This window comes from Fusarium coffeatum, assembly GCF_003316985.1.
Source record: "Fusarium coffeatum strain FIESC_28 chromosome Unknown BRIP53273_contig_24, whole genome shotgun sequence".
Taxonomy (NCBI): domain Eukaryota; kingdom Fungi; phylum Ascomycota; class Sordariomycetes; order Hypocreales; family Nectriaceae; genus Fusarium; species Fusarium coffeatum.
This window is the reverse complement of record NW_022157821.1, coordinates 37,275-49,451: the sequence shown is the minus strand read 5'-3', so window position 1 is coordinate 49,451 and position 12,177 is coordinate 37,275. Positions and strand designations below refer to the sequence as shown.

General features: G+C 47.0%; 6 protein-coding genes across 6 annotated transcripts; 3 read left to right on the top strand and 3 right to left on the bottom strand.

Moving 5' to 3' along the window:
• Positions 1–253: 253 nt before the first annotated feature.
• On the top strand, positions 254–2,128 carry FIESC28_00846 (uncharacterized protein; the record flags this gene model as incomplete). Its single annotated transcript, XM_031154997.1, has 8 exons — positions 254–505; positions 549–585; positions 634–716; positions 766–850; positions 902–970; positions 1,022–1,621; positions 1,666–2,030; positions 2,078–2,128. 8 exons carry the CDS (start codon positions 254–256, stop codon positions 2,126–2,128), a joined length of 1,542 nt encoding a protein of 513 aa, XP_031020937.1.
• A 401-nt stretch (positions 2,129–2,529) lies between these two features.
• On the bottom strand, positions 2,530–2,910 carry FIESC28_00845 (uncharacterized protein; the record flags this gene model as incomplete). Its single annotated transcript, XM_031154996.1, has 1 exon — positions 2,530–2,910. The coding sequence occupies one exon, from the start codon at positions 2,908–2,910 to the stop codon at positions 2,530–2,532; it is 381 nt and encodes a 126-aa protein (XP_031020936.1).
• A 466-nt stretch (positions 2,911–3,376) lies between these two features.
• On the bottom strand, positions 3,377–4,660 carry FIESC28_00844 (uncharacterized protein; the record flags this gene model as incomplete). Its single annotated transcript, XM_031154995.1, has 2 exons — positions 3,377–4,239; positions 4,294–4,660. The coding sequence occupies 2 exons, from the start codon at positions 4,658–4,660 to the stop codon at positions 3,377–3,379; spliced, it is 1,230 nt and encodes a 409-aa protein (XP_031020935.1).
• Positions 4,661–5,555: 895 nt separating this feature from the next.
• Positions 5,556–6,197, top strand: FIESC28_00843 (uncharacterized protein; the record flags this gene model as incomplete). Its single annotated transcript, XM_031154994.1, has 1 exon — positions 5,556–6,197. One exon carries the CDS (start codon positions 5,556–5,558, stop codon positions 6,195–6,197), a length of 642 nt encoding a protein of 213 aa, XP_031020934.1.
• Positions 6,198–6,842: 645 nt separating this feature from the next.
• On the top strand, positions 6,843–10,264 carry FIESC28_00842 (uncharacterized protein; the record flags this gene model as incomplete). The annotated part of the gene is made up of 7 exons (XM_031154993.1): positions 6,843–6,975; positions 7,028–7,099; positions 7,165–8,020; positions 8,117–8,219; positions 8,300–8,826; positions 8,878–9,719; positions 10,215–10,264. The coding sequence occupies 7 exons, from the start codon at positions 6,843–6,845 to the stop codon at positions 10,262–10,264; spliced, it is 2,583 nt and encodes an 860-aa protein (XP_031020933.1).
• Positions 10,265–10,435: 171 nt separating this feature from the next.
• Positions 10,436–11,239, bottom strand: FIESC28_00841 (uncharacterized protein; the record flags this gene model as incomplete). The annotated part of the gene is made up of 1 exon (XM_031154992.1): positions 10,436–11,239. One exon carries the CDS (start codon positions 11,237–11,239, stop codon positions 10,436–10,438), a length of 804 nt encoding a protein of 267 aa, XP_031020932.1.
• Between the last annotated feature and the right edge of the window lie 938 nt (positions 11,240–12,177).

Below are 12,177 nucleotides of genomic sequence, written 5' to 3'. Positions count from 1 at the left end.
CAAGGCTAGAACAACTTCCGATAGCCAGTCAATTAGAATGTCGCAAATTATGACAATGGGTTCACACAGACACATTGATACGCAGGGCCCCTCATGATGTATTGAAGGGCGAGATGCCCGAGAAGAACAATAGCTAGTGCGATTGAGCAAGCAATCAACAGGATTGACCACGGTCTACCATATAAGTTGAAGTCCTTTACCATTGCTCGATGGGTTGTGAAAAGCTTATCCCGATCGCTATGCACACAGAATCATGGCTTCCACGTACTTTGCAGAACTTCACCTTGCCTTCCAGCGATGGGCCGATCATCCCCAAGGTGGATATTTTGTAACCGGCGTTGTACTGTCACTGGCCGCAATACTCTTTGGTGTCGTGATACACTTGACCTCCAGCCCGACACCAAAAGTCCCGATTCTACTCAATGATGAGATTGGAAATGCAAGGAAGCGTGCTCTCGAGTATTGTTTCAATCCCCGAGCCGTCATGGCCAAAGGATATGCCAAGGTAGGCAGGATGTTGTTAGTGAGGCGATACGCTGACGGTTTAGTTCAAAAATGAAGTCTTTGGGCTCGATACACAGGACGGTATGGAGGACCATTCTGGCGTTTCTTGACAGGACTAACGTTTTGTAGGGGTTAAGCTTGTCATACCGCCTGGCTTCCTGGATACGCTAAAGAGTCATCCCGCACTCAGCTTTAAGGCGTCAATTGATAATGTTTGTTCATCGTGCTGAGGTAGAGGAACCCTCAAGCTGACCTGACTAGGACATGCAAATCGAGTATACATACTTTGGTGGACCACCCGAGTACGTTATCCATGCGATCAAAGCCAACCTCACCGGATCCCTTCGTAAGCAACTCTTTCTTCATCTATTTTAGCTATCAGAACTAACTGTACCAGCTGCCTTCACACCTTTGCTTCACGGCATGGTAAAGAAGAACATGCCAAATGTCCTCGGTCTATACAAAGGTAAGTCCACCAACCCCAGTCACATCGACCTGCCTGACTCAGACAAATCAGATTGGACACCAGTCCAAATCCACGACCGTGTCCTCCGCCTTGTTGCAAGAAACAATGCACGTGTCTTCCAAGGCACAGCCGCCAGCCTCGACGAAGAATGGCAATCCGCCTCAACAGGCTACGTCCTCGCTTGCTTCGACTGCATCCGCGCTCTCAAACAATGGCATCCATGGCTTCGACCTCTCGTCTACCGCTTCATCCCCGAACGAGCAGCTATAAAGGATCAATGGGCCAAGGGTCGCAAACGCGTGATGGCGTCTATGTTAGAGAGAAAGCGTAAGGGAGGAAACATTGAAAATCCTCCTACGATGCTGGATCATTTGAGTAATGGACGGAATGAGCATATGGCGGATGATGTCGAGATGCAGCTTCTTCATCAAATGACGCTCATTGCTGTCGGGACTGTTACCACATTCTCCTCTACTACGCAGGCTATTTATGATCTTGCTGCTCATCCAGAGTATGTTTCTATCTTGAGACAAGAGGTTGAGAGTGTGCCCAGAGATCAAAACGGTAACTTTAACCGGGACTCAACCTCGGCAATGGAGAAGCTTGATAGTTTCCTCAAAGAAAGTCAACGTCTCAACTCACCAGATTTGAGTAAGTCCTCCGTTCACCTTTGCTTCGTCATCTAACAATTCCAGCCACATTCCAACGCGCTGCCGTCGCAGACATGACCCTGCCTGACGGAACGTTCGTCCCCAAAGGTACAAAGCTCGAAATAAATACCTGCTCCATCCACGCCGACAAAGACTTCTACGAGAATCCCAAAGAGTTCGACGGTCTACGGTTCTACAAGATGCGTCAAGGGCCCGGTCAAGAGAACAAGTACAAATACTCTAGCGTCGGTAGAGATGATTTGTCTTGGGGCTTTGGACGTCATGCATGCCCGGGTCGATATCTCAGTGCGGTAAACATCAAGCTCATTTTGGCTGAGCTTTTGATGAATTATGATATCAAGCTTTGTGAGGGGGCTAAGAGGCCACCGAATATTGAGTTCGAGGTTCTGGTGAGTCTTAACTATTGTTCGTTGGGTTTGTGACTGACCTTCTGTAGTGCTCTCCTGATCCGAATTACGAAATTTTGTTGAAGAACAGGGAACGTTAAACAATGGCCCTAGGCTCCTAGCGATGATTCCTTGAGAGGTCGATCAATGTGGAGACGGATGGTTCATCAGTCCTACTCTTAGATTAATACAGGCACTCTCAGAAAGGCTTTGTGATTGCACAGTGTCAGGTTTTCTACACCAGTTCAAGACGGGGAAATTATAAGTCAGGCAGTTTCGAGGTGACAGTATATAGTCAATTTGCAACGGCAACTTCTATACAATCCATCACACATATGCCATACTCGTAGTCTTCCCATACAGTCGACGCCATACCAATCACGAGACAATGACTGTTCTGCCAGAATTGTTCCGGTCCTCGTATTCGAGATAGAACTATATGGTGGCAGGCATTCTCCGCAAGCGACTGAGAAAGAGCAGCTGTAATACCGGTGCCGTGTATCTAGACAAGAACACCTTCAGCTCTAAGAAGCTCAACAGTCTCGCTTACCCACTCCTGGCAACGGCGGAGAGGCTTGGTCTTGTCGATACGATGGGGTCCGTTAAACTGTTTAGATGGTGGAGGATTGGATCGACAGATCGACTCCAAGCGGTCGATGTCACTAGCCTTGACCAAACCCAGCTTTGACATTGAGACGAACGATGATTCCTCTCGGGGACTTGTATCCTCTTTCTTGATCTCAAATACCATACCGATCTGCACAGTTCCAGTGACATGGTACTGTAAGCCCGTTTCATTTTCGGGTGATGTTTCAACAAAGATGACTTGATGGTTCCGAGGCATGCCCAAACGTTCGACAAGGTAGACAGTATAGTGTGACATGTTGAGCTTAGGTGAAGAAAGCAATAACGATTGATAGTTCTTGGTATTGATTTTAAATGAGAAAGAAAGCTTAAAAATTTAGATATAGTGAAAACAAGGAAAGCTGTGTATGACACGAGTTGGTTTGACAATGCGAGAACGAAGCCATATATAGACACGTCTCTAGGCGACTTCACGTCCAGGTGTCTTTGCCCAGGCCACGCCCCAAAGATGCTGCCTGGGGGCCCACCCACTCTCATGAGTTTCCAGCACCACCTACTCTCCACACATCTATGTATTGTACTTTTCGTTCTCGTAATGGCTCCCTGGCTGGCATAACTACTCGACTATTACTTTTGATGGCTACCCGCATCCGGCTCTTTGGTTAGCAAGCATGAGGCTTGAAATGTGGTCTTAAATAGACACATGTTCAAACGCTCCAAGCCGATGGAATCATTCATATCGTGCGATAAGGGAAATAATATTCCTATCTAAAGTATACCGATCCGCTGAATCTTGCTCCAGGAAATTGGTTGCCGCTGCCGATATTATTATAGGAGATCCCACCAGTAGTGTTGTACTGGCACCCATGGCCATAGTTATAGAACGATGACCCGCTACCCTCACCCATTCCCTTACCAGGACCAGAAAGGTATCGGTCCAAAACGTCCAATAGCCGGCTGGACTTATCATTGAGTTCGCTGACTTCTGACCTTGTAGATATGTCATTAATTCTCTTCAGGTCTTTATCGATGATTCCCTCCAGGTCCCGTATCTTCGTTAGCATGGCCTTCCAGATACCAGGACTAAGTATATCGCTTGCAAGTCTTTTGACCCAGACTTTATGAAACCTTATAACACTCCTGAGTTGGAATTCGAGTATCTGTTGGTATAAGAGAACCATGCTATGCTCGACCTCTTTCCTGAGACCGATAACTTGCGTGAGATTGGAGGGGAACAGGACAGGCTCAAGTTCAGAATAAAATCTCATTCTCGAGGTGACATAGAGGAAGCCATGCCGATTAGCCTCCTCTGCAGCGGCAGGATTTGTTAAGATGGGCAAAATGGTGCAGACTCCAGCCCACGCCAGGGACGCTTCAGGAGAGGCTTTGACAGCTTGGTCAACAAAAGTCTTGAGATCTTTGATAAATTCAGCCGTTCGCGCAATCTTATCTCTCAAAACGAATTCCCGACCAAATATTGTATAATTGGCTCTATTTTGATCTAATCGTTGCAGGCTGTTCTCAGCCATCACTTGAAGTTGTTTCTGGCGACAATCCACCACTGTGACACTGTTGACACCATCAGGATCCGCTGAGATACTAATATTATGGTCATGACTATCGTCATCTATGTCATAGGTTAACTATGACCTTTGGCGGATGAGGAAGGATGAATTCTTACTTGTTTGCGAGTCGAGCTCTTCCGACAGCAGTTCCTCATATTCTTCAAGGAGCTGTCTGTCCGTCTCCCTGAGACCTTGGTAAGCTCGTTGCCACAGGGAGTTTATGGTATCGTCAAATTTCGTTTGAGTTGTTTTGCAGGTGACGAGTGGCGTTGCGACCAGCGTGGAATTATTTGTCGGTGCTGTTATTGGTGCAGAGTTTGGATGAGAATCCAGAGCCATAGTGCCCTCACCAAGTGATTGTGGAGGTTGTGACCCAGCGGACGGTACAACAGGTTGAAGGTCCCCTTGTGAGGTGAGTGCATGTCGGTTTCGCCGGTCTAAAGTCAGAGAAGACCGCCATTTTGAGATAGACTTGAGAGGCATCGTACTGTCAAGTATCTATTTCACGCTAGAGTTGACAGCAAGAAGACCTTTGTGCGGCAAGGCCCGGTAACAGAGTAGCTTCTTGAAGTCGAATCACTGATTGAGAATTTTCAAGGAGCTCTATCATGTTCCGAAAGATAGCACTCGTACTTATCAGATCATCGTTTAAATAGACCAGAAACAAACCCGACTGAGAGTGAGTAGGTTTGAACCCTTCCAGGCAACGAGGCAGGGAGGAAAGATCGAGCAGTTCGCCTCGCAAGGTTCCCAATCTTTCAATATGAACTGACGTGAAGTATATCAGATTGTGATTGAAAATCCCACTACAATCTCAAGCAGGCTGATGTGGCCAAGCCACCGCCAGGGGAGTGTTCTGACCTATCCCGGAAGACCACGTCAAATATGTGGAGAACACCATCAGCACAGCTCGCCAGTTAAAGCAATGAGTTGTGCAAAGGTATTGGAAGTATTGCTACGGGATCAGGATACCAGCATTTCTTGACATTATACATCCAAACAAGAATATACACAGCCAGGGCGAATGTGACGGCGCAAATTGCCAACGGGGGTTGCATATCAGTCCGACACAAGCACCCGAGTGAGTCATAAAAAGATACGTATCAGTAGGGCTACCACACCCAGCACATGCCTCTAACTCCATACCTGCTAATGTATTGGTACAACCAGGGGACTGTAATCTTGCCCGCCAGTCCTCCACTTGGTGGTAGAAAGTCTCCAATCTGGAGGCAGTGCCAATTGTCTGTAGATTCATAGAGGGAATGCCTTATAATCAAGGAAAGTTCCAGATCGGGGATGTCTGACAATCTTCCGCTAACCCATCGGCTAATTTGTAATATACTCTTCAGTCAAGGCTTACTGTCCAAGGTCCTGCATCATGTCAAGAATTCCAGGGTTTATCGACAAAACGCAGTCCCATCTTGCCAACGCTGCTGCGGAGTATGAAAAAGTGAAAGACGACCAAAGCCTGCGATTTGCCTTCCACCAAGCTGGGAAAGGGCTTACTCAGGTGGGAGACCTTCTCGAACAACTGAAGGATCTTCTAAGCGGCCACAGGCTGGACAATTGCTTACATAATGCCAAGATTCCAATTAAAGCATGCATGTCGAAAGCCGAGTGCGCCGCATCTGTCTTCAGACATGTTTCTCAGGCACCCGAGGGCTCGAGATTCTCGATCTATAACAAGCTTCTCAGCACCGAGGGGTCAGGCTTGATGGTTGAAGTGTTGCTTGAGGGGATGGTCAAGTGCGTTTGTGAATTGGTGTCGGAGACCGGATGTAACGAAGAAATGCGAGATCATGTTGAGGATCTTCAGGACTTCGTGGACAGAATCAAGAGCATGCAACCTTCTGCAATGGTCGACGAGCAAGGCGCAAAATTTGTCTCGATGGAAGGACCTCAGTACAATGCCGCGGGATTTGCGGAACAGAACAACAATACGGGTGCTGGCAACCAATTTCCTGGAGCAACATTCCAGGGTGAAGTCAGGATTGGAAACAATAAACCTGAGGGAGTTTAGTTAGAAGTGTTTACAGGCAAACTTGTAATTGTAGTGGTAATTTGTAGTAAAATTAAAAACTCCAGGAAGCCTCTTCCGGGTCATGTACCTTAACAATTCTATATTCACTTTTACTTAGAGGTCCATGCGCACCTGGAGTATCTTTCCATCAGGCCATACTCTCCTGCCAACTCTTTTTATTGTAGAGGAACACGCTGAATATTAAACTGACGAGTACGTAGACCCCCAGCTTGATTCTGTATTCGCTTTCGATTCATAGAGGTCAGACCATCTGACTATGCCGAGACATGATCCTGGTCCATCGGTGGCAGATTTCCTAACCATGCCGGGCGATGGTAGGAAGGTAGTTTCGTATCAAATCAGGCTGAGCTTACGTGCTCACCATGCCCATCATCTAAACTTAGCCACAATGACCAATTGGAAGTGAATGATTTACAAGGCATCCATATGATGCAGTTCGCCCTTCAAGCGGGGTAGTCTCTTCTTATTGTAGACTCTCAAGTAATCGCACCTGGTCGCATTCCCCAAATCGCTAATCCTCAGCTCCTTGGACACAGTTAAAGTCGTTTTCATACCATAATTGCCCTTACATACGTGTGCCTTGAGATGGCTGGGTCTGCGGAGACACCATTGTTGCCGCCCAGAATGCTCTCCAAAGGTACCCAGAGAACTGAAGATAGATGGCAGAAATTGGAAGACACACAAAATTTCAACACAGGTCGAGGCAACCAGTTTCCAAGGGCAACATTCAATGGCCCAGTTCACATTCAAAGTAGTCGTAAGGGGTTTACGGGCATCCACTCTCTCTAGTCGTTGTCTAACCATTTTAGTCCGAGATTGTTCGCCTTATAGCTATCCAGCAGATGCTTCCAAAGAGCGCGACCATTCCCAGGATCTATCCTGTAAGAGCATACTCTTTCCTTGAGCACTGCTCAAACTCTTGCCGCTACCGACTAAGCTCATTTAGGGATCCAAGAAGCTGTGGATGCCTTCTACTCTCGGACTCTTCCGATTGGTCTTTCACAGAAAGTAGAGAGCACAGTCCCGAAGAAAGAAGTGGTGGAGTCTATGAGCTTTTTGAACTGTAAAGCATTTCGAAATTGGTTGCTGCACAGATCTGGAGTTCTCTTTTGCTTGACATCACATATGGTAAGGGAAAAGGATATGGAAATTCCATTCGCTTTGGGAGCGTCGCTCATGGAGCATATCTCGGAATCAAGCGGTGAAGGCGCTCAAAATGTATACCTGAACTGTTTTTCGCAGCCCGATGAGCTCCTATCTTCCAAAGCCGAGCTACCCCAAGGACCTTCTCAAGAACAGAAATGCGACATGGTTGACACCGCCGATTACTTCATGGTCGACGAAAGCTATGGGAGTACTTACCAAGGTCCCCCACATAAAATATCTGCTGGAATAAAGGGTTCCATGAACAACATACGGATACTGGGCATTATATATCAGCACATCTTCGTGAAAAGCCCACGACGAAAAAGAGCATTGGACGATTACGCGATGTCCTTGCAGGCTGGTTCTGCTTTAGAATTCATAGCTTACATTCGGCAAACAGGCATGCCCAGCATAACCCACTTGCTTCCCCTACTTGAGCGACTCATCAAGTCCACCCCGAAAAGGATAGACATCATAATCGATAATGTTAACTACCTCTCTGGGTCTGTCCGCACAAATCTTGTAACAGCGCTTGAACAGCTTTGGTCATCTACATCGCAGACCCGAACACTGCTCTGTGGTGCAACAAGCCTGGCAGAAAGCGGAGATGTCAGAGCAATCCCTATTATCAATGACACGACAGAACTCAATGGCAAGTATATTATTTCTTCTCTCAGCTAAGATGCCTATCTGACACGTTGTAAGTAGAATGCCGGGATTCCCTGATGTTTGCGGAGCTTAATATCCGTAAGTCGCAAGTCGCGCCAGCCGCTCATGGCACAGCCACCTGGATCTGGACCAATCCGGTCTATCAATCCTTCAGCACTACCAACAGTGGACTACTTTGGATACGAGGTAAACCTGGCAGTGGCAAGACAGTGCTAGCAAGGTCTATACAGAGAAAGCTATTTGAAAATGCTACTTCCACGCGCCAGGCCAATACCACACTCGTTGCTGACTGGTTTTATCATGGACGTCGAGGAGGCGGCTACATCCGCCACGAGTCTTTCACCCGTTCAGTTCTGTATCAGTTCCTACAACAGGACTCTGAGCTTTTTGATGGATATTTCAAACAGCATTATCGCGAAGTGATTCGGCGGCAGCCAGATAATCCACACTGGGCGCTGGAGACTCTTGAAACCATTTTGTCCCAAATCTGTCGTGGAGGGAGAAGGATCTTTTGCGTCATTGACGCGATGGATGAAGCAGAGGATGTCCATATTCTCGAACTACTCCAAGACATCGTCAGACCAGGAACATGTTCGAGAGCGAAATTCATTGTGCTAAGTCGGCACAATGTGAATGTGGAGCGTCATTTGCACAGTGTACCGTCCTTGATTGTCGAAAAGGAAAACGAAAATGACATCAGACAACTAGTTGACCTGGGGGTAGAAGCGTTGAGGACCTCGATCCATTCTCTCAACTTCGAAGGAGCTTGTCGCACCTCAGCAAATGTGCCACGGTCAATACGGCGCTCCGCTGTTCATAGAGCTATTGCAGCATGTCATTCCAGGGAAGAGGAAGTTTATCAAAGAATTCGAGAAGCTATCTTCAGGAAGTCCCAGGGCACAGTTCTCTGGGTCAAGCTGGTCCTGGATAGACTTCAACAAGAGGCAGCCGAGCTTGGCAAGGCGACTTTGGATGACTTAGAGCGTATGGTGGATCAAATTCCAGAAGAGCTAGTGGAACTGTACAAGTTGATCCTACAGGATCTGATAGGTGGGAGGTCGCCTGAGGTGATTGAGAATACCAGAAAGGCTTTGATGTGGATTAGTGCAGCAGCTGAGATTGGGGACGTGACACTCGAGAGTCTGTGGGAAGCTCTCGCTCTTATCAAGACCGATGACGAGGGAGAGTCATTAGATGACATCTGGGAAAGGGAGATGCCCATCCAGACTTATGATGAGCTCTGGAGGAAGTTATACACCATGTGCGGACCATTTATTGAGCTTTACACCCCTGGTTTATCGGCGGAAGAATCGCAGAAGCACCACCGCCTACCAACCTCCGTTGTCCAGCTAATGCATCAATCCGTGCGCGACTTTTTTGGCGACAGAAATGCGTCATACCCGCTTCATTTTCTGCCCACAGAGTCGCTGTCCCTAGTCCGAAGTCAATTGAGCAGATATCTGTCAATCATAAAGCGAGAGAGCATGGAGCAGAACGCAGGACAGCCCCAAGATCCTGAGCAGGTCATTGACCGTCTCGACCGGCAAAGACTTCTGCGCCAAGCTCTTAAATCCGCCAAGATTCTTGGGCAGAGTTTTCAGAAACAAGACCTAATGGGCATCCGGTACCGCGTACCTGTTACTGGAAGTGAGGAGCATCTTCTAGTATGTGCCGTTGTCAACTATGGTATGCTAAATTATAAAGTTATACATCGGGAACAGAGGGCTACAGTACTGAGCCTTGGCAGGCTTTTCTACCATGCCTGCAAGGAAGGTCTTATAACAGCGGTCGGAAACCTTTTATCTTTGGAATGGCTCAGTGTTACCGACATGAGGGATTCGTTCAACAACATTATGTTTGGTTGCATTTACTTTGCTGCATCGCGAAGCTGCCACGATGATATACAAGTGTCAACTCGAACCGATGCTTTTTATCCAGCAAAATGGAGTAACAATCGCATAGGGAGAACTGGGTTGGACTTGCCATCAGGGTTAGTTCAACTTGCGATCCGGAAACGTGGAGTTATCACTGCCCACTCAACAGAATTCTCTCCTGGGTCTATATTCATGGAGTGTTTGTGTGGTAGTGACCGGCTGAGCAATGCGGAAGTATTGAAAAGGCATGGGGCTTTAGAAGAATTGCCGGAGGCGGATAGAATAGCAGTCCATGATAACGTCATAGACGCAATTCTGTTGGCACTCAAGCTGGGTGTAAAGGGTGGGAGAGAGTAGAGGATGAGGATACGAAGGTTTTATTTGCCGTTTATACCATGGATCGCGTTTCGTACATAGTATGTGGTCTAACATATGCTCTGGAACATAAATCACATTCCGTCACTTTCGTTAGAACGAAGGACTACATCGATAGGGTTCTTGTTCCAATGAGGGCCACCTAACAATCCATCACAGTGACCCATCCGGCCACTCGTACTCCGGCCAAGGAAAGTCGGGATTGTAGTTCTGCTGCAGCTGAACACTTCCAGGAGGAAACTTTATCTTCGTTCCATCGTCATTCTCAGCTGGTTCCGGTTTACTGGGCCATGTCCACCTGCTAACCACGCCAATGGATCGCGCAACCTCTTCTTTAAGTCTCACAACCTTATCGGGACGAGGCAAGAAACCACTCCGATCCTGATCATCAGTGCTCTCTTCAAACTCGCCAGGTTCCGCTGTAATCCGCGCGGAGTAAGACCTCTGCTGAGCATCAAAGTCCATTCCCCGATCATCCAGCACCTCCGGCTGATGGAAATCGTTTTTGAGAGGAAACTCTACGCCGCAGGTTTCGAGGTCCTCTTCAACTGACATATTCGCAATACGGTAGTTTACTGCAGCTAGAGCAAAAGGCACGGGCTGGATCAAAATCTTGATGACGACGTCGGTACTCTCAGCTGTCTCGTTTTCAACTTGATCTTCTTCCGCGAATCGATCAATGTACCATATTCCGCCTCTTTCTTTGGCTTCATCGTCAATGAGAGCGAAAGCATCTTCTCGGCCGGCATCATTTTCTCGGGCGCGTATGTATCGGTGTGATTTTCCCAAATAGTCTTCAGGTGCTCGGACGATCTTGAGTTCAAGTAGAGGATCGAATCGTGAACAAGCGCCAAATTCGAAGGCTATCTTGAGCTCTTTCAACTCATTGTCTGTAAAGTCCGTGGCAAGGTAGGCAGTGATGCAATCAGCATCGCCAGTAGGATAAAGGTATACCATTTTTGGAGAACTAAAAGCTGAAAGAAAAAAGATGTAAAGACAAGGTCAATGTCAGAGATATCTTTGTACTCGATTGGGATTTATGTAAGACTTGAATAAGATGACTAATGGTGGCATCCTTCGTCTTTAGGCAACAGCGTCGGCCTAGAAGATCCAGTACCAATCATGGCTTCTCATCGTAGACATAGCTGTAGGTGCATTTACCACCAGAACTATGACTGACATGAGCCGCAATTTTGAGACCTCTGACAGATCTAATCAACAAAAATTGTTTTATCTTCTGTTCCATCTCCAAAGGTGTAGCATGACGTCACTTTTGGACAGTGGTAGTAAGGAAGGTCATGATGATGGATGAAACACGGAAAAGAACGTGCTCTCCAGCTGGAAACAATAGAAATGATATGTTCTGCGACAATAGCTGATGCCATAATATACGATTAAATATGAAGGACCGGAGGATCTAAGCCGTTGCTATGGTTATTCTAGAAGAGGCAAATGACACTCAAAGTGGAAAACCCACCCGGTAGGCATTGCGAGTTTACTGTGGGTAGTAAGTGGTTTAGACCATCCATGGATCCGTGCCCTAAATTGAAGTTATGCAACATGCATCGTAATATTAAATTGCGCACAATGATGTATATATTTGCTTAACCGATTTTCATTAAAGCCTTTGCTTTTCGTGACCACTCTGACAGGGAAGAAATAGTACCGGACCACAGCATCCACAATAGCCAGATAACCACAAGAATCTTACGTCAACCGAATAACACCATCCTGACTCTGCATCATGTTTTATTAACATAAAGAGAACATCAAAATCGCGCATCTCATTACATAAAATCCTCTACCTGAGCGGAATCTTCCGCACCGAAACTTCGTTTCGATGCGCCACAACACGCTAGCGATTTATCAATCAAATCTTATCAATCAGCTGGGTC